Here is a 26,892-nt window from a genome sequence, read left to right as displayed (position 1 = left end):
GCCGGGTGCGAGGGGGTGAGAGGAAGCACAGAGGATGGGGGGAGTGGCTGAGATGTCCCTGAGCTGCGCCCAGCAGAGGAGGGGTTCAGCTGGGGAGGACGTGCAGCCAGGCGTCCTTGTCCCTCCAGGCCAGGCAGTGCTGGATGTGCTGGAAGCTTCTAGTCCAGGAGGAGTTGACAGCACCTCCTCTCAGCCCTGAGTGTTGTCCAGTGCAGAGTGAAAACCTGGGGTCCTGAGAGCTCCTGCCCCGCCCCTCACACCTCCCCCAGGCTGCGCCCCACACCCCAGATCCCTCAGCCGCCTTTGCCCTGTGCTGTAGGCAGGATGCACGTGAGGGAAGGAAGGAAGGAAAGGTGGCAGGGAGGAAGGGAGGCAGTGAGGCCCTGCGAGGACACGGGTCAGGCCTGGATGCAGGCAGTGGGCGGCCAAGGGCTGGGAGTGAGTCCGGGCCTGCTGCCCAGCCTGCCGGCTCTCCCGGGCCTGGAGGAGCTTCAGTCTGAAGCTGGGCTCTCCACTCCTTTCCTTGCAGGCATCCACAGGGACCACCGGGCCAGCCGTTCACCCACCCCCTCACTCACTGGTCCATTTCCTCATCATCCCACAAGCACCTACTGTGTGCCGGGCCCAGGGGACGTGGGGCTCCAGGTGTCGTGGGGAGCAGGCATGGCGGAGAACAGCACACAGGGCCCTGGGGGAAGTGGGGGCCTGGAGGATGCGCCCTGGCCTGTGCTGCAGGGCACCCCAGGGAGAAGGGGCCTGGGACCCTTTGCAGACGGAACAGATGTACTCCTCTCCTTACACAAGTAAACTTCTCCCTCCTGCTCTGGCCTCTGGGGCCGGCTCCCCAGGTGGCCGATGTAACAGCCTGCTGCCCCGACGCACCTGCCACGCCAGGAGAGCCAGCGGGGGTGGGGGGGCAGCCTTCCTCCTTCTTCCTAGGAGTGGAGGCCCCAGGCTCTTCTCTAATGTATCCTTAAAGCCAGTGCAGCTGGGGACCTTTCTGGAATCATCTTATCTACTTCTCCTCCCTGGGACTTGGAATGCAGGGGAATGTGGGTGACCTGGCAGAGAATAAGTCAGATCTGGTGGTCCCCACCGCCCTTCTTGGGCCTCAGCACACGCAGGGTTTCTGGAGACCCTGGCGGGGTTGGGTCCATTGCCCATCCCCTCCTGCTGGAGCCCAGGGAGGCAGGCCGGGCGTCTGTTCTGGCTTCCGCACATCCCCTCGCCCACGTGTGCTGTTTGCAGGCGCCCCCGGACCGCCTGGAGTGCCCATCATCGTGCGCTACAGCTCCGCCATCGCCATCCACTGGTCCAGCGGAGACCCCGGCAAAGGGCCCATCACCCGCTATGTCATAGAGGCCAGGCCTTCAGGTACGTCCCGCCGCGGAGCAGGGTCCACGGCTCCCTTTCTCCCTCCTTTCCCAGTCCCTGCACTTGGGGCGCTTGTGCTTCCCCGGGTGAAGCTGGAGGAGGCCCTGTGATGGGCGGGAAGCGGGGAATTGCGCCCTCAGTTAAGGAACATGCAGGAGGCCCCAGAGAGCGGCACTTAGTGCCTGGTGAGCACCGACTCAGGCGGAGGCTCGTTCAAGAAGCCGGAGGAACGAAGATTTGGGCTCCTGTTGGCTACACACCCACGTCCTCCACGCCACCCCGTGACCGATGCCCCACAAGGAGGCTGGCTGTCCCCCGGAGACCCAGCTGCCTCTTTAAGTCCATCTCTGCCATCGTGGCCGTCACTACAGTTCCTGCAATGCACCACTCTCTCCTGTCAAGCCTGAAATCAAACCACAGGAACTTCCAAAGCCATCAGGAGCCGAGCCGCTGATAAGTCGCTGCAGGGCTGCTCTCAGAGCTCCTGTTTCACAGTCGCCGTGACACCTGCTTCTGCCTCTCCGGCTCCCCTTACCCCCAGGAGCTCCCGGCCACTGCCAGCTCCCTCCGTTGCTAGGTTTCCACATTAATCAGAGGTGCCAGAGTCCGCGCAGGCTGGAGGCTTGTTCTTGGCATTCTGTGGACCCATGATTAGGTCATTGAAGTTGAGAAAGAAGGGGAAAAAAAAAAAAAAAAGATTGTTGTTCCAGCCCAAACAGCAGATACTAGTCGTAACGAGAAGTCGGCGTCTCAGGAGCTGATGCTTCTGCTGGGGAGCGCCGACATCCCAGTGGCACGGTTAATACCTCCGGGGAGCCAGGAACTAACCATCTCGATAGCAAATAGTTAATTCCAGAGGCTCCAGGAAGCCGCTACCACCCTGTCATTGCTTTAATTTTGCACTGATAATCGCAGTCACAGATAGCTGTTACCTCTAGCAGCTGAGATCCAACGTGTAGCAGGCAGACACATGCGACGTTGGCACCCTCCCCGCTCCAGATGGTCCCTCCCCGGCCCTCCAGGGCCGGCTGCTGACTTGGCCAGGAGACCTCCACGTGCTTCTCCCAACCAGGGCCTGGGCCTGCTTTTTCCATCCAAGTTGGCCTACCGGGGTGCCAGGCTGTGGAATGTTGGCCCTGGACTTTAGCCCTGTTGATTTTCGAGCGTTTCCTGGGAGGTCTGGCTGGGACCTGGTGTTCCAGGTTTGGGGGCCATGACTTGGTCCACACGGTTGGGATCAAGGCAGGACGCCCTGAAGGGCGGGGACTCGGAGGGGTGCCCGAGAGCTGGGGATGGGGATGGATGCTGGTGAGAGGATGGAGGATGAGAGGAGCACGGTGCTTTTGCCCGCGGCTGTGGGAGGGCTGTCTGTGATGGGTGGGCATCTCCACCTCCGTGCCCCCCGGCTGTACACCCTCCTCGTCTTCAGGATGAGATCACTCTTGTCCTAGGCTCACCCTGCATTGCTCGTACTTTGTGCTGGGCAGAACCAACTAAACAGGAACCACCAGGCACTGAAGACTAGGGAGGGATTCACCAGAGGTTTCAGACCTAGGGAATCCACCCTGCACATCAGCCGACTCCTGGGGCTTGAGGCCAGAGCCACAGCCTGATGTTCCAGCAGATTCTGGCTTGGCCCCGTTACCCCAGCCCCACCCCTCATTTCTGTGTGAGAAGGAACAAGGAGGGTCAGACAGCAGGCAGGAGTCCCTGCCTCCGGGGAGGCAGCAGGGTCCTGGACAAGCCCATCCAGAAACACTGGTCACATTCAGCACCATCCTGGGCACCCGGAGGGTGCTCGGTGCCGGGAGGAGTCAGGCATCTCAGGGCTGAAACACCGGCACTGCCACTTGGGGCGGTGTGACCTTGGGAGATGAGCTCAGTTCTCTCCAAGCCTTGGTTTCCTCATCTGTAACATGGGTACAAAGGCTCCTCCTTCTCGCCATTGCTGCTGATAAAGCTGTTAGAACCATGATGCTTGTGGAGGAGTGAGTGTGACTGTTTCATCATCATCAGACACATCAGTGTCATCTAGGGGAATGAATTCAAAGTCACAGGATGAAAGTGGACCTGCACCCCAATACTTACAGTTTGAGGTGCTCAGGACTGAAACTGGGGCACATAACGCTACAGGAAGGCCAGGGAAGAAAGATTTTCACTCATTTTGTCAAAAACGCTTTGAGGATGCCTGTGCTGGACGACAAAGACAAATTAGGCATGATCCCTGCCCTCGAGGAATTTCACAGCCTTGCAGGAGAAAAAGAGACGTTCCACAAAAAGATGTGATGTATAGGAGGCAGGCATCCCAAAACAAATAATTAAGACGGAAGATGAGGACCAGACTCAGGACTCTGGAGCCTTCCGGGAGGACAGCAGAACCCAGACGGGGCCCCCACGGCCGGACCCAGACGGGACAGCAGGAAGGAGGCTTCCGCAGGGGCCACCACGCTTCTGGTCCAACGTTCAGACATGCTCACGGGGTTGTGGTCCCTCCACTAGAGTTTCTCGCTTGGGTGGATCTGTAAAAACGTGTGGAGGAGGAAACAAACAAAATCCATCCGCCCCAGGGAAGGGCCGAGCTGGAACTGGGAGCCACCTGTGGGCCTGAAAGGCCGCTCTTACGCAAAGGGGTTCAGAAACAGACGAGGAACAGCAATGAGACGGGAGGAGCGAGAGGGCAGGCTGTGGGAGCTGGTCCAGGGCAGCGGCGGCCTGGATGACCTGCGGGCTGCTGGGTGACCTCCCTGGAGCAGGTCAGGGGATGGAGGAGGCCCTGGGAGCTCAGCTCACCAAGGTCTGTCTTTTCTTTTTATTTTAACTAATTTATTTATTTTTAGTTGAAGTAGAGTCAGTTTACAATCAATCTCTGGTGTACAGCATAGTGTTTCAGTCGTACGTATACATACATATATTCCTTTTCATGTTCTTTTTCACTATAGGTTATAACAAGATATTGAATATAGTTCCCTGTGCTATAGAGTAGAAACTTGTGTCAAAGCCCTTCTGAAACCTCTGGACCCCCAGTTCATGTGAAAACAGGACCTGACCAGGGCCCACGGTGGCTTGACAGTTTGGTTGCCAAATCAGCCCTGCACTAGGACGAGGAGGCAGACTCACCCTCTGTCCCAGGCCAAGCCAGCCCCACTGGCCCTACACAGAGCATCTGGCCCAGCCCCCTGCCAGCCTCCACATCCACGCAGAGGATGCTCCTGGGCCCAGGAGGATGCTGGCCTCTTGTCTTGCACGGGCAGCACGCTCCTTCCTTTTGAAGCAGGTGAAACTGAATCATGTCCCAAGAGGACAAGGCCCAGAGAGTCACAGACAGTGGGGGTCGGACCTGAAGGGAAAGTCAGGGGCTCAAAGGACAGGGGTGGTTGGTGACAACGTGGAGGGGGAACAGAGGAGGGACCCCTCCAGCCCTCACCGGTCCCTCGTTCTCCTTAGATCTCTGCTCCCCATCAAATCCAGGCAACTTGACCAAACCCTCACAGGCAACCCCGTTCCTTCCTACAGCTGTTTTCAAAAAGTCCTGTTCTTTTTGTCTGATGCTCCTACTGTGTCTGTTGTGAATAGGAAGGGGGAACAGAAGCATAGGGGCCTGGTTAAGTAAAGGGGGGTGTACGTGGACGAGAACATACTAGGCAGCCACTCAGAAGCATGCTGCCCAGCACCTTGTGCTGGCGTGGGAAGCAGACCTGGGGAGCTCTTCTACACAGGTGTGAAAACGGTGCAGCTCCTTCTCTGGATGGTGATGGTGGGTTGGTTGGTAGAGGATTTTCTGCACATTACCCATTTTTTAATGTCTTGCAAACATTTTCATTAAAAAGAATAAAATGATCAGATACTTTTTTACAAACATCTCCCGAGGACCTTCTAGCTGCCAAGCACAGGAGCGTCAGTGTGGACCGGGCAGACCCAACCGGCCCTGCTGGCAGGGAGCAACGGTTAGGATCGGGGTGGGGGGCTCCCCCTCATGGGTGTCTCCCTCTCTGTGCTCCTGCAGACGAGGGGCTCTGGGACATCCTCATCAAAGACATCCCCAAGGAGGTGACTTCCTACACATTCAGCATGGACATCCTCAAGCCAGGCGTGAGCTATGACTTCCGGGTCATCGCCGTCAACGACTATGGCTTCGGCACCCCCAGCAGCCCCTCCCAGTCGGTGCCAGGTACTGGCCTGTGGGGTGAGGGGTGGGGCGCCCCGCCGGAGAGCCTTGTCGGGGGAGGAGGGGAGGAGGAGAGGCAGCAAGCCCCAGAAGCCCAGGGCTGGGGACCAAAAGGCATGTCCTCTCAGTTCCCCCAGGCAGAAAGCCCTGGGCTGGGGCCTGAGTCTGCTTTCAACTCCGGAAGGAGCTGGGGGCCGTGGGGGTTTGGGGTTCCTTTTCAAGGACTCCAGAAGCCCTGGGCAGGGGGCCCAGTGGGCTTGTGGATGAATCAGTGGGCCCAAGATGAGAGCTTCCGTGAGCTCGTCACCCAGGAGATATGAGGACACCAGGCCATAAACTGAGTGTTTCCATGGAAACCACCCCCCCAAACAGACAGAGTCAGCAGCCTGTGGCGCACAGGCCTGAGCGAGCAGCTCCCGGGTGGGGCAGGGCGCCACCCCCACCCTTCCGCTTCTCCTTAGCCTTCCCTTTGTCCCCCAGCTCACAGAGGACACCAGTATGGAAACCCATGACCCCAGAGCGAACCACTAACCACTTTTAATACCAAAGCCTCTTCCCTTCAGGCAGAAACAGAACTCAAAATTTCTCCTCGCCGGGCATGTCTCAGGAGCCCAGCCACCCTCCCATGTGTTTTCACCCTTGCCCAGACGGATAGAACCAAACCAAGGACTTAAGCCCTTCCAGGCTGAAATAGAAGAACCAGCCCCATCAGGCAGCAGCATGGATGGGTGCCAGTTGCGTGCAGAGAGCACAGCGCTGAGGATTTTGAAAGAAGGGGAGGCTCCCTGGAGGAGGCTTTCTAAAGACGCACTGGTGTCCACCCTCCCAGCTGCCCTCACTTTCTGCTGCCAGAAAACATTCTGTCACAGCTAAACCTTGTTCAGAAGCTCTCCCAGGCCCACCACAGGCCAGACAAGCACCTTTCCAACACCCATTTGGGTCTGTCTGTCAAGGTAGCCCCTGGGCCATGGGTGGCAAGGGAAAATATAAAAGTAAAGGTAGCCAGCACACAGCCCCTCCTCCCTCCTGCGTCTGCAGCAGACATCACTAGTCAATCCTAGCGCTCTTTCCTAGCGAGTCTAGAAACTCTTCTCAAAAGAGGCCTCCAGACAGCCCTTTACTGAGTGATCAGAGCTGGCACTTGAGATGAAACCGTCCCTACCCACCTTAAAGTCTACCTTGTTCAGAGGGCACAGACCCACCCCCGTAAAGTGCGAGAGCAGGTGGTAGGGTCCCAGCTGGAGCGGGAGGTTTGGAGACAGGGTGGGGGCTGAGCACCTTGGACCTGACCGCCCCCCACCATGCTTCAGCCCAGAAAGCCAACCCCTTCTACGAGGAGTGGTGGTTCTTGGTGGTCATCGCCCTCGTCGGTCTCATCTTCATCCTGCTGCTGGTCTTCGTGCTCATCATCCGCGGCCAGAGCAAGAAGTATGCCAAGAAGGCAGACTCGGGTGAGCTGGCGCTGAGCCCTGCTGGCTGGACTGGACTGTCACCTCTCTGCCTCTCCCTTTTGGCAAGGACAGGGTGGGGGGATCTCTCTCTCCGGAAATGCACCTGCTCGGATGGCGGGGGTGGGGAGCTTAGGGATCCTACGCACATCTCCGTTTCCTATTTTGGCTGCAACCCTAACAAGAGAAAGAGGCAGCAGCCCAGCGAGGTGGAGGATGGGAGGCCACCCGGTCCAAAGGGCTGGAGTGAGTGACGGATGTCAATCTCCTCCGCCCTCCCCAGGGAACAGTGCCAAGTCTGGTGCCCTGGGCCGCGGGGAGATGATGAGTCTGGATGAGAGCAGCTTTCCTGCCCTGGAGCTCAACAACCGCCGGCTCTCCGTCAAGAATTCCTTTTGCAGAAAGAACGGCCTGTACACCAGGTAGTGGGCTGTCTGCGTGGGGGGCCGGAAGCTGGAGGTTTGGGGGCCAGCAGTGCCCAGGGAGTGGAGGACGCTTGGGAGGGCCACAGAACAGGCAGGCAGGAAGGCGCAGCGGGGCCCAGGCAGCACATCCCGGGGCTGGGGAGAAAGGCACAAGAAGGTGGGTACCGAGGGTTTCTGCCAACCACAGCTCCTGTTTTCTCCTAACTCCGCTCCAACCCCAGGCCCCTCCTAGCCCCACTCCCCTCCCTGTGGTGGCCCAGGCATTTTCCAAGGGCAGGGGCAGGTGCTGGGGCTCACCTGACCCTCACCTGATTGACCCGGCAGTTTTATGCTCTCGGGAGAGACCAGGGGCTCTGGCCCAGGGGCTCCTGTCTCCAGCCTCAACCCTGTTAACATTCCCGGCTCATCAGAGGGGCCGGCGGGAGTGGAGGGGATTTGCCTCTCCCAGGCTCAGCTCACAAAGCGTCTCTGTCTGGTCCTGGAAGGAAGAGGCGATGTGTGTGTTCATCAGGAGGACAGCGGGAGGGGTGCGCAGGCCAGCCAGGCCGAGCTCTCATCCTCCGCCAAAGCCAGCTTTCCAAAGAAAGAGCCATTTGAGGCCGCAGTGGCCAGCCCAGCACGGCCACCACAGCCCCGCCAGGCTGGCTCTGGGGCCCTGCCACGTGGAACAAGAGGGCGCTTCACTGACAGCCTGGCCTTGCTGGCCTCTCACGCCCACAGTGTACACACACTGAGGCCCCCCGTGTGTCCCCTACACGGCTGTGTATACACAGAAATCCCGTGTGCACCAAACCAGCCCCGGGCTCCAGGAGCCTGACCCGGCCACGGCCACCCACCGGCCCCCGACTCACCCTGCAGGTCGCCAAGACAGCGCTAGCCTGGCACCCCGTTTCCTCCCTCCTCTCAGTCATTTGTTTGTCTGTCTTGTCTACGTGAAGCTACTGCTTAGTACTGCTATATTATTTTTAAATAAACCTGCGGCTTTGTTGATTGGAATAAAACCAATGTAGAGGTTGGAGGTGGCGGGGGGGGGATGGCTTGTGGCATATTCCTGGGCCACAGGATTGTTCTTAGCGACATTTCAGCAGCAAACCCCCTCCAGCCCCGTGTGGGACAGCTGGAGTCTGGGGCCTCAGTGCCAGAAACGCTTCCCGGAGCTGGCTGGGCACATCATGGGGCGTCAGGCCCTGGGCAGAGCCCCCTGAATCCCAACCTAAGAAGACACAAATAGGGCAGAGTCATGGGGGGCCCCGGCCACCTGCCCAGGGCCTCCAGGAGCCCTGCCGTTACCCTGGCCGCCGGCCTCCCGCGCACCCCAGGGCGAGCGGAATGCCTGAGGAGCGCTGATCTGAGCGTTTGTTCAGATGACTCAGAGCCAGGCCCCTAACTCCCTGGGAAATGCACCGCTCTCTCTAGGGCTGATGTTTCAGAAGTAGGATGTGGCTTACCTGTACCTGGTCTCTGAGCACATCTGGAGGGGGAGCGGCCGTGGATCTCCTCGTTTGCCCTAGCCTCTGTGCTAACTCCCTAAGGCTTACTTTGTGAGTTAGGAGTCCCACGGGGAGGTCGTCTGCAGGGCTGGCATCCAGACCTCACCTGAGATTCTGATTCAGGAGGTCTTGGCGGGGCCCAGACATGCTTTGTAACGTTCACTGCCAAGTGATACTGATGCCCGGGGGTCTTGGAACCACAACTGAACCGAAGTGCTGCCTTCCCCCCTACCGCCCCCCCGGCCCCCAGCCCAGTTTCCCTGGAGCTGGTTTGGGAGGTTTGTCCTGCGCCTTCAAGACCCTGAGCCTCGCTGTGGCCTCCCCAGCCAGAGAGGAGGCCACTCTGAGTGAGGCCAAGTCTCAGCCTCACCCCACTCTCTCCAGGTCTCCCCCTCGGCCCAGCCCGGGCAGCCTCCACTACTCCGATGAGGACGTCACCAAGTACAACGACCTCATCCCGGCGGAGAGCAGCAGCCTGACTGAGAAGCCCTCGGAGATCTCGGACTCTCAGGTGAGGGCCAGGGGGGCCAGGTGCCCCGGAGAGGGAGGGGAGGCAGCCCATCACTTCTTTCCTTCCTTTCTTTCATGAGAAAGACCAAGGGACCCCAGGAAACTATCTGAAGGTCGTATGTAAGTCAGCTGCCACCTCTCAGGCTCTGCTCAGGGTTTGCATCCTGGGCTAATGGGGTCCCTGGAACCCCCAGAAGCATGGCCCTTTGGGCTTGCAGGAGTCACCCCATGTGCTCAGTAGCTCTGGCCTGGAAAGGAGTGTGATGACAAGGAGAGGGAAGCTGACACAGCAGCCCTGCTTTGCCAGAGCCTGGAGAACTGCTAAACTTGGCTGGCCGGGGTCAGATGAGCTCTGAAACCGGAGGGCTGGCTGCCCTGGACCCCCGAGGATGGGAAACAGTGCAGACCACCGAGGCATTAAGCTCTGGAGGTTCAGACCTGACTTGGATCCTGGCTCTGCTGCCCAGGAGCCACAGGCATCCTGGGAGTGCTAAGTAATCTTTTTGTGCCTCAGTCTCTCCATCTGTAGAATGGGTGGGGATGATTATAGTCTCTCTTGTGGTGCAGTGGGGAGGATTTGCTGAGATGAGGCACAAAGAAGTTTAGCTCAGGGACCTGGCATGGGGCAATCAGTCAATAAATGTCAGCCCCTAGTACTGAGAAGGGGACAGCACCTGTGGGAGACACAGAGCTTTAGAGAGGCTGCCATTAGGTGGGCCACGCAGGGACACCCAGCTATGGGCAGAGGGGGTTGAGTGCATTCCAGTGAACAGATGTTACAGCCCCTCACCCCAGCCAAGCCTGGTGGTTGCCGAGGAAGGGGTGGCAGAAGGTCATTGTGTCCCACGCCCTGGACCTTCTGCCCAGTCCTAGGAGAGGATGAGAAGGAAGACGTGCCAGCAGGGAGCGGGGCTGTTGGCCGGGCAGGAGGTGCCAACAAGCCTAGGATCTGGCTTGGACCCGTGGACCGAGGGCCTCCCGCTCACTGCTGTTTTGTTCAGCTCCGGGGTTACTGTTGGGCTTGACAGAGCGGGGAGGCTGGAGCTGACACCCCAGCTCTGGGCTGGCAAGGACAGAGACCCCTCCTTAGCCTGGCTGACACGGAGACTCAATGTGATTCAGGTTATGGCATCTCGTTACAAATACTGAACTCCTGGCGGCCACATACATACTGGGGACTTACAAGGCCATGCTTCCCTGAAGCATGACTTGTCTTTCTTTCTCCCTAAAGCTGGTGATGAGCATTTGGCTTGCAGGCACCCAAGGTCAAACTCAAAATGGTAAAGGGATTCTCTGTGCCCGTGGGGCAGTAACAAAGGGCTACTTGAGCCCTACTCCCGTCTGTGGAGAGAGCAGCGTGGTGGTCAGCGGAAGGGACTCCCCCGTCGCTCTGCTCAGCCTCCCTTGACCTCCTCCAGAGGCACTGCTAACCCATGCTCAGCGCTGAGCACCGACCTTGCAGAGCAAGCCCTCCGAGTGCAGAAGACACTGCCTGATGTCTCTGGAGTTTTCTGCAGCCATCCCCGCATAAGTCTGAGGACCCTCATGTGGGACGCAGAACTGGTCCCTGAGGCCATGCCAGGGCCCCCAATCTCGAAGAGGTTATTGGGAGAATCCCATCCCAAGAGCACCCACTTCAGAAGTTACCCCAGGGCGGACAGAGTGCTCAGAATCCTCCATTTAGCTATTGGTGCCATTTGTTCAGAACAAGCCCATCACTAGAACACCGTTTCCATAGCAACCTGGAGCCAGTCACCTCCCCAACCGGGGGAGCACATACCCTAGAGAGAGGAGGCTTCCTGGTTCTAGAAGTCAGTTGTCACCGCAGAGTGCCCAAACAGTGGACCACGGCCCAGGCCTGGAGCTCCACATACAGAGTTTGGGGTGGTTTGGGATTTGATTTGGGGCTGGGTTGAGTTGAGTTGGGTTTATTTACTCTGAAAGCTAAGTTCCATGAAGGCAGGGACTTGTGACAGTTCTGGCCACTGCTGTATCCCCAGCGTCCCTCACAGCACCTGGTAAGCGGGCACTGTTGGTATCTGCTGAAAGCATGGAAAGGTCCTTAGGGACCCTAGTCGGGCTGAGCCAAGTATGGTTAGCAGGATGGTTAGTCAGGACCAAGTATGGTTAGCAGGATGGAGAAACAAAGACTCATGGGTGTGAGTTACTCCTTTTCACCCACCATCACACCTCACACATTCCAAGAGACCCTTCGAAGTAACACTGATGACAATGGCCATGCCCCTCAGGGGCTGCGCTCAGCACCCCACCTGCCTCACCACAGTCTAGCTTCACACTGACCCTCTGAGGCAGGTTTGAAAAACTGTCATCTTTTTTGTACAGATGGGGAAACTGAGGCTCGGAGAGCTTACGTGAGTTAGCTCAGGTCCAACAGGCAGAAAGTGAAGCCCAGGACCCCAGCCCCTAGGCTGCAGAGCCAGACCCCGCACACAGGACCGAGGACCCCAGCGGGCCCGTCGGTCCTGCCCCTGTCCCGAAGTTGGTGATGTGGCCCGTGGCACACTTTTCTGGAAAGGCCTTCAGAACTAGCTGATGAAACAGTCTGGAGAATAAGTTAACTGGATTATCTAAAAAATGGGCAAACTCCAGCCCATCTTCAAAGGGTTAAGACACTCAGAAGAAAGGGCTACCAGCACTAAGACTGTCCCCAAGAAAGATGCCCTAGCAGGTTTGGACAATGGATCGCGGGGGTGACTGTCTGGCCCCATCAGAGGCTGCTCTGAGTACCTGTTGGTAAAGAGCCACCTCCCTGAGCCCTTAGGGTCACCGAGAGGACCCCAGGCAGCCTTCTCCGTGATTCTGCAACTAGAGGTAGCATCATGCCTGGTTCAGCAAGGGCCACCCCTCTGTGCCTCCAGGGTCAGATTGGAGTTTGCGCCTTAACAGCTAAGGAGGCCTGGACGTCAGCGTCTGTCCAGGGCAGTTAGGGCCCCTCCAGCAGGTGCAGGGGGTGAGCAGACGCTGACTTCTCAACGCTCACTCTGAGGACAGAGAGGTGATGGGGACACGGCTCTGCCTCCCAGGGGCTTCCAGTGGGCCAGAGGGGACGGAGTGGAGACGGAGCAGCTGGCCGCCCTCTGATGCCGTTACAAATGTACATAACTCCTGTCACTGCTCACTCGGTCCCCGTGAGAAGTAGCCCGACCACACATCAGGGTCTGGAACGTACAGCATCCACCGTTACGACTTTCAGTTCAGGGCTTACGGTGGATGTACTGTTAGCCCTGCCCGTGCTGGCTTCTGCAAGGGCACATCCCTCAGTCCAGCTGCTCTGGAGAATGACTGCCTGCCTCTGTGTAGTCCCCGGCCCCCAGGCCCCCTGAGAGTGAATTTTGCATATGCTGCCTGGTTGATATTCTAAATCAGACCACCCAAAACTCACCCTCCAAAATGGGAGGAAATCTGCCCAGCCATTTCCCTGTGATATGGTAATAAACAAAAAGTCAATTCCTTATAAACAAACACACATGGTGCAGTGTGGAAAAGACCACAGTGGGGCTGTGAGTGGAGGCCAGAGAGGGGTGGGGGGCTGGCCCTCCCCAGAGGGCACGAGGTAGGGCTGGGGCTGGGGCTGTGCTTCCAGAGGAACAGGAGAAGACAGTTCCAGGCAGGGGACACACAGAGTCTGAGGCTTGTTTGATAGAACTTCTAAAAACAAAGTATGGCCACGTTCCAAGTTCATTTTCAAAGTAAAAGCCCAGGCTGGGTAGAAAAATCACATAGTTAGCACACAAGTAAATCTCAAAGGAAAAGATATTCCAAACCAAGGTCAAGTCTCTCCTGATCGCGGTGCAGTCCTTTGTGATATCTTGGCAGCCCCTTTAAGCTCGTTATGATGGAATTAAGCCTCTGAGGAAAAGTAAGGAGATACGCAGCATAGATTAGATGTTTTATACTATTTACTGAGCACCCAAGCAGAATAGTGAACGTTTTTGGAGGCCTTCCTAGGAGCCAGCAATGGCTCTAAGGATTGAGAATGGAGCCCCTGGTGGCAGGAGTGGCCACGTGCAGGTTGGGCCCTGTGTGACCCCAGGAGGGGAGAGCGCTGGTATTTCCCTCCATAGAACCCATTCATTCCTTCCTCGCTGCATTTATTCAACATCTGTTTGTTCTGCGTTCACTAAACAGTACCAGGCGCTGTTTACATGAAGTGGCCACAGCCCCGAGCTGAGACTGGCTCCTCTGAATGTTACGTGATGATGTGTTATGATCTGTTAAGGGAGACCATGTTTATATAAATGTGTGTATATACATAATCACTTGTTGTTATTTATCACAGTAACTAACTTCAAGAGGAGAGTGGCTTCCTGTTACCTGGGGTGCAGGGCCAGACCTGCATTGTGAGGGGTCCTAGGGGGAGGTCACATTCTCCCCAGAGGCTCACAGAGGGCTTCCTGGAGGAGGTGGCGTTTCAGCCGGGCCTGGAAGTGTGTACAGGACTGGTTCCTGCACAGAAGGGAGCAAGGCGGGTTTGTGTTCAGATGAGTGTTGGTGGTGGTCTGTCATTGCCCGCCCGCTATGGAGTGTCTTTGACCTTGTATCAGTGTTTACCTCTACAGGTGACATTGTACGTCAGGTGCCTGCTGTGTTCCAAGCCCTGTGCTTTACACATTCTCATCTAATATCTAACCACCCTGCCACACAAGTGGGAGGATCCCCATTTAACAGCTGGGGAAACTGCAGCTCAGAGAAGTCAAGCAGTGCGCCCTTGGTCACACAGCTCAGAAGTGTAGGCAGTGAGGATTCAGATCTAGGTCCCTCTGGCTCTGAGGGCCGTGTCTACTGCAGCCTGGCCTCGCCCAGCTGCCAGCACGGAGGGGACATGGAAGGTCAGGACCTCACCCACCCTGACCCCACTCCCCATCCCAGCAACCTCCTGAGGGCAGGCACACGGTGGCTGTCACTTGACCTGTAAGGACACACGTACCATATGTGGCACTGTGTCTGAGCTGACGTCTTTCAAAGGACATACCTGGGAGATTTACAGCTGTTTTAGTACACAGAGCCCAGTGCTGGAGAAAACTGTGCCTCAGGGGGGCACCCCCCAACCCCCACCCCACCTCTAACCCCCGGAAGGCTGCTGCCCCTGCATCTGAGCTGGTTCAAGGGCAAGGACACCCAGCTGGGCTTCAGGCTAGCCTCTCTGCAGAGAGCCCCTGGGACCACAGGTGAGGGAGGGGCTCCAGCTCCCAGTCTGCAAAGGAGCTACACAGGGTGACCTGTCCTCTGGGGTGACACATTCCTTCCAGACTTCTTGAGGTCCAACAAGATAAGAGCACCCTGCTGGGCCCCAGGCTCTCAAAACCCTTCCCCAAGCCCAGGACAGCACCCGCCCCGTCGTCTGCTGAGTCTGATACAACCGTCCCCGCTTCTAGAAAGGAACAGAAAAGCTAAAAGCTTTTCTTTGCTCCCTCTCTTTTGTCTGCGCCCTTTCTCCAGGGTCCTCCCTGCGGCTAGCCCCCCACCCCGCTCCTCATCGCCAGGCCTGGCGTCTGTGCTCCCCCTCCGCAGGCCCCGGTAATTGCTGATTGAGTGGCTTTGAGGAGCTGTTAAGAGGCCCGGGAGCTGAAGCAGTCGCCTGATTGCCTGGCAGCCTGGAGAGACTGCCCGTGAAAGGCCCTCTTTGTGCTGGGCCGGTTACTGGGAAGCTGCATTCAATTACCGAGGGCCGTGCGAGAGTTGAAAGCGGGAATGGGAGCCCCCGGTCCCCCCTTGCTTGCTTTCTTCTCACCCCACCCCCACCCAGAAAAGAAACAGATGTTCGCGGAGGCGGAGGCGGAGGTGGGAGACCAGTGTGTGCAGAGACCTCCTTTGCCGTCGTCGTCGGGGGGGGGGGGGGGGCTGCCTCTAGCCCCGCCCCTCCCACAGCGGGGCTTCATTTGGCTCCTGGCTCCTCCTCCTCCTCCTGTTTCCTCATCCCCGCCAGGAATGCTGCCCCACAGAGTGTCAGGCACACAGTTGGCGCTCAGCACATGGTAGGAGATGATTTGGCTCCCAGGAGAGCCAGAGAAGGCCATTCTCCACTGAATTAGTCACTCTTCATTCTGGGGGTCGGGGGGCTTGGAGAGGGAGAGGCAGGAACTGAGTGAGCCTCCCCCTGCATCCCATGGCCCCCTCTCACCCAGAGCCACCCTCACTTTCCCCCTAATAATACCTTTTACATTGTTCTCTCGTAATTTAGCTCATTTCGTGAACTGCGGGGATCTACCCATTTTACAGACAAGGATACTGAAGCCGAGAGAGGCTAAGTGATGGGTCCAGACTTACCTAGCTGGTAAGGGACAGAGTCAGAGCTTCACTGTGTCCCGGCCACCTCTCACCCCAAGACTCATTCACTCTGGGATGGGCCCAAAGTGATTTGGGGATTCCTCCCCAACGCTGAGGCCTGGGGCTGGCCAGAGTTCTAAAATGTCTAGCAACATATCCAGCCAGTTAGTAGGTACCCTTCCAGAGGGAGCTAACCTGTAGGGAAAACTGTGGGGTGCCCCTGTCTCATCCCCCACACTTATAGACCCTCATTGCTTCTGGGCCAGAGGGAGCCCCAGCCTCCTGCTTCATGGCATCCTCACAGCTTGCTTGGAGTTCTCCTGCCTCTGGGCCAGACTCGAAGCAGCCCCAGACATCAGGTGCCCAGCCCTCGGCCCCCTCCCCACCCCTGGCATATGGAGCCCTTCGGTCTAGGTCTATGCAGGGGCCCTTTGTTCCATCCTGGGCCAGCAGCTGGGCTGTAGGCAGAGAAAGGGCTTGCATTGTGCCGCAGTACGTCATGGGGAGAGCGGGTGAGGGACTTTCCATTGTCTTGGGCAACCAGCTCTGCCTGCCAAGACTACTGGGGTCCTGGGGGTGGCGGTGAGGCGGCCTGGGACTGTGAAGGGGCCAGGAGGGGAGGGACCAGAGGACAGAAATTAGGAAGTCAACTAGAGAGTATTTCATCCCCACGGGAGGGTGGAGGGGCTCTCATTCCCGTCTTGTGACCTCCAGGCAGGAGTATGGGAGTTCAGAGCTTGTGTGGGCTTTGGAAAATCGGGCAGATCTGAGTTCAAGCCCAGCTCAGCATTTCCTTGGGCAAAACCCTCACGCTCTCATCATCACACACGTTGCCTAGTACCTGCAGCACAGGGGTGTGAAATTTCAATACGAGAATGCAGGTCAGCGTTGCCTGCCGCCTGGCAGGGTGCCTGCCCGAGTCGGTGTTGTAGTTCTGTGCGTTGTACCCGTTTGTCTTGAAGGTCTAGACACCACAGAGGACTTTGAGTTCCTGAAAACAAGTGCACATTACATAGCGCAGCCCCCTTGCGCAAAGTCAATTCTCCGTTCTCTTTACCCGTAAAGCAGGACACAGGTGATCATCCCAGACCTCGTTTGCACTGGACTCACTGGGCCGCAGTTTTTTCCCAACGTATATCTTACTTAGGTGGATAAAATTAACTTACTTCCTCTAAGCATGTGTTCCCTGGGCAGAGATGAGGCCAGATGAGTGTGGTCTTCTGAGCTGTGTTTCACTGAGAGTGTACTGTTCACTAAAATCAGAGTGCCTCCTTCCAGAGAAGGGCCTTCCCATCTGTTGTCTTATTCTCAAAACATCGCTGGGTGCTCGGGATCGGGGGGAGGGGTGCCCAGTATTTTTAGCTCCACAATTCCGAGCTGAATGCTATTTTACTTCACAACCCAGATTGACTCTTGTCTCGAATCTGATCTCCCCAATAAGCAGAGAGACACGTACCGAGGACACCAAAGGATCAACCGTTTTAAGGATAATTTAATATTTTATATTTCTCCCACAAAGTTTCACGGTAGTCATGGTGTGAAAATTCAGAACTTTTGTTCATATTTTTCTCATGCTTTATTTTATAACCGAATGTTGCATTTTTTTTAATTCTTATGTTTTATTGCAGTGTAGTTGATTTCCAATGTTAGTTTCAGGTGTACAGCAAGGCGATTCAGTTATACATATACTGACACACGTGAATATAGTTTCAGTTTCTTTTCCATTACAGTTCATTACAAGAAACTGAGTATAGTTCTCTGTGCTATACAGTAGGTCTTTGTTGTTTATCTGTTTTATGTAGAGTAATGTATATCTGTTAATCCCAAACTCCTAATCTATTCCTCCCCCTGATTCTTTATTTTTTGGAGCGAGGAGGTAATTAGATTTACTATTTATTTATTTATTTATCTATTAATGGCGGTACTGGGGATTGAACCCAGGACCTTGCCCATGCACACGCTCCACCACTGACGTATACCCTCACACTGTGTTGCTTTTCTCTTGGATCACACACAGGTGAGCGCCAGCATTTCATTCAATGCCAGGAGACTCGAAAGGACTTTTAATCTGGCCCTGCCTTTGTCTCTAGCCAGTAAGTCAGAGGCTGGACCAAGATTGGAATTCAGTATATCATGCATGAACCTCTGTTTTAAAATGTGGGTTTGTTATTATTCAGGTTTGCTGAGGCCAACAGCTCAGGAGATGACCGCCACTGGAAAGATAGTTTGTTAGTCATAGTTCCCAAGAAGACGGGACACGCCAGGCCATGTCCAGCCACCCGGGGAAGCACTAGGGTTGGTCAGGGGGCAGAAGGAGCTGGAAAAAAGATGCAAGCAGGAGCCTTTATTGTGGTTCCCACAGGAAAGGCGAGACAGGGCAAACAGGCTTAGCCTAGTCTGAATAACTCAGGGGGCCCTGGGGTATAGGAGCTGCCCCTAGTTGCCTGGTACCTGGCCGTGGGGGTGATCAGGGACAGGGGATAGTGGGTTCAAGTCAGTGTATGAGCACCCACTAGAGGAGATGGTAGACGCATGGGCTCTGGGTATGAAAGACGGCTGTCTCTCTAAGAACTGGCCCTGGGAGTGGCAGTCCATCCAGGGCCAGCAAGAGCCCAGATGTCAAAGCATCAGAAACACAGAAAGTAAAAGGGCCTGATGAATTCAACCTCGAAAACACGATACTCAGTGAAAGAAGCCAGACACAAAAGTCACATATTGTGTGATTCCATTTTTAGGCAATATTCCGAACGGGTAAATCCATGGAGACAGAAAGTGGATGGGTTGTTGCCAGGGGCGGGAGGAAGGGATGGGAAATGACTGCTTAGTGGGACAGGGTTTTCCTTCGGGCTGATGAAACTGTTCTGGAGCTCAGAGAAGTGATGGTTGCACAACACTGAATGTATTCAGTGCCGCTGAACTGTCATGCGCTTCACAACGGTTAACTGTTCTGTGGATTTCACCTCAGTTCTTTAAAAAAGATAAGAACTCGGATCTTCTGTTTCACACCAAGGGCCCACAGGTTCTGTGCCAACACGGTGGGAGATGCTTCACATCCATGATCTGCTCTGAAGGAGCATCTGAGGGCCTTGTACTCACTTGGCAGTGAGGCCAGCATGGTGTCCACAGTCCAGGGCTTGGAAGAGGCCGAGCAGAGATTCAGACCACATGCTCTGGGCCTCCCAGCCCTGGTCATGCTGGCTTGTCCCCCCGGGGCCACTCACACCTGGATTCTCTGTCCTCCCAGGGAAGCGACAGCGAGTACGAGGTCGACCCAGGCCACCAGAAGGCCCACTCTTTTGTCAACCACTACATCAGCGACCCCACGTACTACAACTCCTGGCGCCGCCAGCAGAAGGGGATCTACAGCTACACGGAGAGCGACCCGGGCGAGCCGGACCACACCACCCTCTCCAACAGCAGCAGCGCCCAGCAGGGCAGCCTCTTTCGGCCCAAGGCCAGTCGGACCCCAACGCCCCAAAACCCCCCGAACCCCCCGAGTCAGCAGAGCACCCTCTACCGTCCCCCCAGCAGCCTCGCCCCTGGCTCCCGGGCTCCAATAGCAGGATTCTCATCATTTGTTTGATGTGGTTGTCGGAAGAGGAAATAAGAAAGGAAAAAAACAGCGCCAAACTCCCCTGCCACCCCTCCCCGCACCGCCTGCCAGAAAACAAAAAACACCAAGAAACCAAGTCAACTTTTCACCTCCTGAGTTTATTTTTCCAGAGATTCCAGGGCCAGCAAAGCCGGTGTCGAGAAGGAGGCAGAAGAACACCAAGAGAGGACGTGTGTGGCCAGCGACGGGGTGGCTTCAAGATTGTGGGGTCTGCTGCTTTTGGGGGGAGCTGAGCAGAGTAGGGGAGGCGGCTGCAATGGACACTGGACATGAGTGGGTTGGGCCTCTAAAGAGAGGGAGGGAGGGAGGGAAGGCGAAGACTGGAGGACTGACTGTAAGGCAGATATGGCTGGGGAGGGGGTGGAGAAGAAGCTTCTGGACGTCCAGCCGGCTGCCCCCTTCTGGCACATGCTGGGCCCACTGCGGGCTGGTGTTGTGCCAGGACGGGCCTCCCTGGGGGCAGAGCTCCCTTCCCCTCCCCACACTCTCTCGCCACGACCCGGTGCAGCCCTGCTTCTCACCCCCAACTATCCTCTCTCTTGCTCAACATCCCCACCAAGCATTTGGTTTATTTAGAAAAGTGAAACCAACTCAAGAGTGAGAATTGGCCTAGCCAGCTCCTTGCCTGGAATATACTTTTTTGTTGTGAGCCCTAGGGGTAGGGGAGGTCCCCCACCCCCGCCCCCGACCTGCCACTGAACCCAGCCATCCTTTACTTGAATTCCCTTTCCTGAGCACAGACTAGGAGAGATGAACTCGGGGAACAGAGGTAGGGGCACTGGTTGGATAGCACTGGGATGACTGAGTGTAAGGCAGGATGTCAGGAACGCAAGAAGGAAGCTAGGACTTTCCTCTTTCTTCTGACTTAGGTACCACCTGCCCCCCTCCTTAAAAGGAGAGTGGAAAGGAAGCTACTGAGAGGGTCTTCCAGACTCGGCTCAACCTGCCAGGGCTGGGAGCAAGGAGGGGCCCTGTCCAAGCTGGACACAAGATCCCAAGATGCACAGCCAGGCCAGCAGGGAGGAGCAGGTCAGATGGGAGCAAGGGACAAGAATAGCTGATGGGGGCAGAGCTTTTACATACCCACAATCTGCTCCAAGGAATGCTCTTTAAAAAGCCACTTCTGGTGGCCTGGATCTTCCCATCAGCTCAGACCTTCCCGATGCAGGGGTCTAGAGAGGAGCCTTCCAGCTAATTCTCTGGGCTGTCCCGGGCCCCTGGGTGCCCTCCCCACCACACCAGCCCTGCAAAGCCACCCTCTCCCACAGCCGGGGATGGATGGCTGCCTCTGGGAAAGGAGGTGGCCCAGCTGAGGCATGTTAAGTGCAGCCCAGAGCCCCTTCATGGGGCCGGGCTCGCTGGGGGTGCCAAGCACAGGCACCGCTGCCCTGCCCTGGAGGAGCTGGTGCCCCGTTCTGGGGAATCAGGAGAACATTGGAAGATTTGGGAAACAAGCCAAGGAGAGAGAGGTCCTGTCCCCTTCCCAAATCAGGTGACTGGGATGGAAGCAGGGCCAGGGGCCAAGGAAAGGGCACATCCAGCTGTGGACTCCTCCCCACGCACTGGGACCCCCAGGAACCGTGTGTGGGGAGAAGTGGGAAGATAGCTCTGCAGATGGGCTGCCCCGGCTCCGGGCTCCAAACAGTGGCTTCTCCACTAAGGAGGTCCTGAAAGGGAAGCACAGGGCTTCCCCCAAAGGAGGACACAGGCCTGAGGTTCTGCCCCATCCGCAGCTGGCACCTCCGTGGCGACACACCCACAGCTGCCCAGTGTGTGATCCCACTGCCGCTGCTTCCTTCCTTTTCTGTCTCTCTCTTTTTTTAAACAGTCTTATCCTTTTCTCTATCTGCCATGTAACCATTTAAAGCCGTTCCCACTTTGCATTAAGAACTCATCTTGCCTAGCCCAGGGCGGGACTCGGGGGAGGAGGCAGGGGTGAGTACAAACGCTGTGGATGTGTGTATATACTTCACCTGAGGCCAGATTCCCTTTGCCTTTCGTGAACCATCTTGTGCATTAAGATGCTCGCCCTCCCCTCCCCACGTGCTCGTTCACGCCCAGGCTGACACATGCCTGCACACGTTGGGCTGGCACCCACGCCCACCCGGGCTCACCCACACGCGTGCAGATGTGCACAGGACACAAATGTGTGCTAACGACCCCCTCTGAGGGTTTCAGTTGTCTTCTCTGTGAGGCACAGGCAGCCTGAGTCCCTCCCATGTGGGGCGAGGCTGGGATCTATTGTCTGGGAGGGTGAGGACCCTGCAACCCAGAACTCTTAGAGGAGCTGTGCAGGCAGGCCAGGTGGGTGGAAGTCCCACCCTTAGTCTGTCCCCACCCACCTGAAATGTTGCCTCCACCGCCCCAGCCACATCTGGAAGCCCCCGCTCCAGCTGTGGACCTCTAAGATTTCTAAGAGGACATCTCTTTGCCCTTGTTTACATATCCGCCGGGGCAAGGGAGGCTCCCGACCCCACGTCCAGAAGCCTGGCCGCATTGGAAGGGTGTGTGGCCATGGCCCCTGGGTCACGGGGAGCCTCCCTGACCTTTGGTCTCCTGGGCCAGGGATGCCAGGACCCCGGTCTGTGTGGCGCCACCTGAGGCAGGTTCGCATCGGGACACTCACCGCCTGGCTCCTTTGGCTCTGCCCTGCTGCGCCCTCGGGAGAGCTCCTGGTGTAGCGCCCACAGCTCCCACTTGGCACACCTGGGCTGCCTTTGCCCTGCTGGCCACGCCTCCTGTGTTCACATCGGCTCTGCGCCTAGACTGCCAAGACCAACCAAAAAGCCGCTCCGGGTTCCAGAAGCACCCTCCCCCTGGGGCTCCACGGAGTTTTGCAAACCCAGGCTGCCTCTCCTTCAGTCTCCCCAACCTGACACTGCCGTGGTTCAGAGGAAACAGGGACACTTCCGGCCGCCCCGCCTGGCGCACGCTGGCTGGAGGCCTTCTGTCTCTGCCCACACCTCCCCGGGCAGAGCTTTCAAAGGTGCCAGAGTCTCCCCAGAGCTCACTCTGGGCAGGGACTTCCCTCACCTTCCCATGGTGCACATCTGAAGGTGCCCACACTTGGTGAGGGGCTGGAGGGCAGGAGAGGGGCGGGGGGACCACCTGAACATCAGCCGCCCACTCCCCAGTGCCTCTGTGTGGTCCTGCCCAGGGCAGCCCCGACCACCACCCTGAGCACAGGTGCCCTCTTGGGACCACCCCACTTCTCTTTGTTTCTGTAAGAATAACCAAAAGCATTTAAATGTGTTACCACCTTTTACGCATAGACTCCGAAAACAAAAACCAACACAAATCTTTATTTTTTGATTTAAAAGATATGATGAAAAATTATAGGGAGAGTACTCATTGCGGCAGGTGTCTATCTGTAAGAAGAAAATATATATATATCTATATGTCATATAGCTTGCTAGGTTTATTTTTTAAATGAGAGGTAACAAAGAAATTGATTTGAAATATATACCACGAGAAGTCCCATGTCCCGTCAAACTTGTCCGTATTTTATAAATAAACTTTTTTTTTTTGGAGTTCTGAAGCAACATTCATTCTTCTCCTCCCTGGAAGGTAAATGGGGGACCCCCACCCATATCACTCTCAAGCAAGCTGGTCCTGGAACATCCATTTTTAGCCTTGCTGTGGTTTTGCAGGGAGCATTAAGCGTCCGATGTTTTCTGCTTTTTTAATTCACAGGGGAACGGGTACCTGTGCCTTCAAGTGAAATGCGATGTTTGATTTTCTTACACTTTTAAGATAAGAGCCCAATTTGAATGAAAACAGAAATGGCAGCAGCTAATGCTTACATGGCGTTCAGCCTGTGCGGGGCGCTATGGTGATCGCTTACACTGATTAACTCACGGGATCCTCGTGGCAGCCCCCTCGGAGGGAACCTGGGTCAGGGAGAATTTAAGTGGCTTGCCCTTGAGAATCAGAAAAGCCAAGATTCGTCCTAAAGCAGTCTGGCTCTAGAGACAAACGCTGCCTTTCTGATACTCGAAGGCAAGTTTGTTGCCCATTTGCATTTTAATTTCAGCCAAGCCAGCACTTCTGGCCCCGGTGATCTTGATGTAATAAGAACCACTGTGGCATTCGGTGACCTCACTGAGTTACTCCACCCAGATTTCGAGTTAGGGCTTGAATCTCTGGATTTCCGAGTACACTGGTGCTAGATTAGACTACATTCATCTGCCGCTCAGTTTTACACAGTCTGTCTTATTGTATAATGTACATCAGACATTTATTCATACGGAGGCTGCTCAACTAATTAAAACATAATTAAAGCAGGGAATTGAAAATATATATGTATATGTATGCACCGTCTACACGTTATTTTTACTGAAAACTCACCAATGTAAATGCATTCACCAATCTGTTCACAGTGGGCCTAGCATTTTTCTTTTTTGAGAACGGGCTCGATGTTTAGAGTTCTTGTCTTTCTTGCACATCTATAATGCATCCCCAGTGAATTCCAATTTCTGTCTCCTTCGAAAATTTACAGAAATTTTGGACTGAGGACTTCCCGGTTTCTGGCACGTGAGGAGCTGGGAAGTTGCCCGTTTGTCCTAACAACAGGTGGAAAGCTAAGCACATGGAAAAATCCACACTTCTCCTTAGATCTGAAAGAGAAGCGAGGTCGCAGGACCCGCTGCTGCCCCCAAAATTGGAGCGATGGTGAATGCAGGGAATCTCAGCTTCCCAGAGCAGAAATGATGGACTGACATAAGAGCAGGAGCCCAGAATGTGATTATTCTTTCCCTAATACATTACAGACAATTCTCGTCCGGGGCTAATTCAGCCCTCTTTCGCGTTTGCCACTTCGCTTTCTCAAAGTCCTCCTCTTCCGAAGCAGTCAATGTAATTTTCAAAGAAATAGCTATTCCCCCTTTGTGCTCTCACCCTACCCACTTACATCGTATTTAAATTGTGTAATTACTATAAAAAGTACAGCTGGCATCAACGAGTTTGGGAACAGTGATAACAGACTCTTTGTAAACATGCAGCTCAGTTTGGTCGGAGCAGAAGCGTGTGGGCAGCGCTGAAAGCCTTCAGCGTTCAGGGGACTGTGGGCATCTTCGTGTTTTGCAGAGAGAAGCAATTAATATGGCTTATTTGTTAAGTGGGTCAGATAAGAGCTTCTCCTGTGTATATTGCAGGACAAACCAGGCACACTGCACTTTATGACGTTTCATTTTCAAGGTGATTAAGGGATTTTTTTCAAGGGTAATTTTGACTACCCAGTATCTTGATACTACACATGATTTAGAACCCAACCCCCACATGAGATGCCACACCGCTGCAACTCATTTGAGAATGTTTGGTTACGGCGTAGTAATGTGGACTGGCCACTGGGCATGGACTTTGGCTACCTCCAGCATCAATACCAGTCAAATACACCAGGAGAAGGCAAGACAATGCCTTCACCAAAACAATGAGGAAGGTAAACTGCTAAGAAGGAAGGGAGGAGGGGAAGGACGGTGGTTTCCAAGGCCAAGGAGATGTGGGGTGATACAATGTACTACCTTGGGTTATACATAATGTTTTTTCTTTCCGCTGAGAAAGGGTAACCTCACCTGGAAAACACCAAGGAAGCCTCTCAGATTTCTTTGCCTGGAACCCAGAGTTACCAATTTGGAAAAGCACTTTTGATTGGCGAGGCTAACCAAAAAAAGCTTGGGGTTGGCAGACCTGGGTTCCCACAGATTCCAGCTTGAACTTGAACTTGAGTTCAACCCCCACCGACCTCTACTACCTTCATCTGCGGAATGGGTGCAACTTCTGCCTTTTCCAACATGAAACTCATGGAACGAAGCACAGGGAAATAACCTCTTAGACGGAGGTGACATCCCGACCACCCCTCCCCAGTTTCTCTGTCCTGCACGTGGAAGGTCAGGTCCAGATCTATCAGAGCGGCTTTTTCCCAGTGTCCCGATCTTGATGGCAAAGCACGTAGGCAACGAGGCTTGCTGGAGCCTACAGATGGAAAAACGACCATTTTTCTTTCTGACGTCCTAGCTTCTGGCTGGGAGGAGGCTCTAAAGCAGCTGGCTCTGGACGTTGTGGGTTATGGAGGAGGCTGTGTTAGGATGCAGCAGAAGAAGGTAAGGGGAGATGGGCCAGGGGCGGATCTCAGCTGTCAGCTCCCGGTGGGTCGGCCTGCTGGCTGCATCAGACCCACCGCCTGCCCCAAGGCTCCCCGCATGTACTGCACCCACACTTCTCAAACGCTGGCCCTGAGAGGCCACACGGAAATCCAGGAGGCCTTACCGCTTCCCACTGGGGACTGTTTGGGTTGTCCAAAGCCAGCTGCTCAGAAGCTAAGCAGTACGCTGGAAATGGAAATAACTCAGCAGCGTTTGGTTCACCGTCCCGGTCCACAAAGCCCTTTGGGTTGGGGCTTATTCATGCTTGGCCCGAGCTTCCGCCGGGGTTGCTGCCCCGGAGGGCACGGGGGTCAAAGCCCAAAGCACATCACTGCCCTGCCCGGGCTTTTCTGATGGAGGGGGTCTTGTTAATAGACCTGCCTGAGAGAACAAGAAATACATTCTCCTACAGAATCTGCCTGTCCCCACCTGCACTCGCACTCCCCAAGACTGACCAATTGTTTGTGACATCTGGCGGAAATTTGGGGGAAATCCACACTGGTGCTAGGCCATCTTCAGGCATCTTACTGGTCAGCATATTCTATACGGCAGAGAACACAGGACTTGGACATAGAAATGTGGGATCAAGTTAGGGTGGATAGAGAAAACACAAACTGAACTTTGCATGGGACATATTTATCCTAAAACTTCATTTGTTGTTATCTGACGTTCAAATGTGACCGGGCATCCTCTATTTTTATTTGTTAAATCAGCCACCTGGCTCAAATCCTAACTATACCAGACGTGGGGGCTCGTGCAAAACTTTCAGAACCTCAGTTTCCTCCTCCAGGAAAAGGCGAGTGCTGAAAACTGCACTGCATCCTTCACCAAAAGCATGTGGGTATTAGAAGGGAGATTACATGGGAGCATAATTTGTAAGCTGTACCACATTCTACACACATAAGGGATTATTGCTATTGTTCGTGGATAAAGTAACACTTATGTGGAATCATCCAAGGGCTTCTGGCTTTAAGGCACAATTCTGGTTCAATCAGCCCCCACTTCCACTCCCTTCCCAAGTCATCTTCTACCTTGCCTCAGGACTCTTCCTAGATGGAAATGGCAATAGAAATCTGAATCTTAGAAATTTGGAGGATTTGCAGGGAGGAGAGCTGCACAGGCATTTTAGAGTGTATCCAACGTGCTGGAAGGCAATAGGGCAACCAAGTTAGGATCATTTGAGGAGAGTTTCATAAAAGACCACTCACCCTGTGGTGATATGGGTTTGGAGAGCTACAAAGGGGAACCACGGGACCCAGGCTTAGGAAGAGCCAGGTAACATGATCCCCCTAAGCCTGCATGGCAAATGGAGGAGGCTACTGGACCTGCAGACAGAGAGGGCAGGATGGAGACAGAGACCCCACACAGGGGCGGCTCAGGGGCTGGAGAACCACCCTCTTCCCCACTGGCTCTCCCTCTATCCCCTACTCTCCTGCCAG

At 55.4% G+C, this 26,892-nt stretch overlaps 1 protein-coding gene across 2 annotated transcripts in view; it reads left to right on the top strand.

Annotated features, from left to right (window-relative positions):
• Positions 1-22,843, top strand: part of SDK2 (sidekick cell adhesion molecule 2) — a 250,446-nt gene extending 227,603 nt beyond the window's left edge. For both annotated transcript variants that reach the window (XM_074343607.1, XM_074343606.1), the window contains 6 exons: positions 1,249-1,374; positions 5,378-5,542; positions 6,850-6,990; positions 7,271-7,409; positions 9,287-9,413; positions 18,945-22,843. In XM_074343607.1, the coding sequence (XP_074199708.1) occupies positions 1,249-1,374; positions 5,378-5,542; positions 6,850-6,990; positions 7,271-7,409; positions 9,287-9,413; positions 18,945-19,283 (1,037 nt within the window). In that variant the 3' untranslated portion in view covers positions 19,284-22,843. The remainder of the gene's footprint in view (positions 1-1,248; positions 1,375-5,377; positions 5,543-6,849; positions 6,991-7,270; positions 7,410-9,286; positions 9,414-18,944) is intronic.
• Positions 22,844-26,892: the final 4,049 nt, after the last annotated feature.

This window comes from Camelus bactrianus, chromosome 16 (genome assembly GCF_048773025.1).
Source record: "Camelus bactrianus isolate YW-2024 breed Bactrian camel chromosome 16, ASM4877302v1, whole genome shotgun sequence".
Taxonomy (NCBI): domain Eukaryota; kingdom Metazoa; phylum Chordata; class Mammalia; order Artiodactyla; family Camelidae; genus Camelus; species Camelus bactrianus.
The sequence above is the reverse complement of the archived record's forward strand: the minus strand, read 5'-3'. Positions and strand labels throughout refer to the sequence as shown.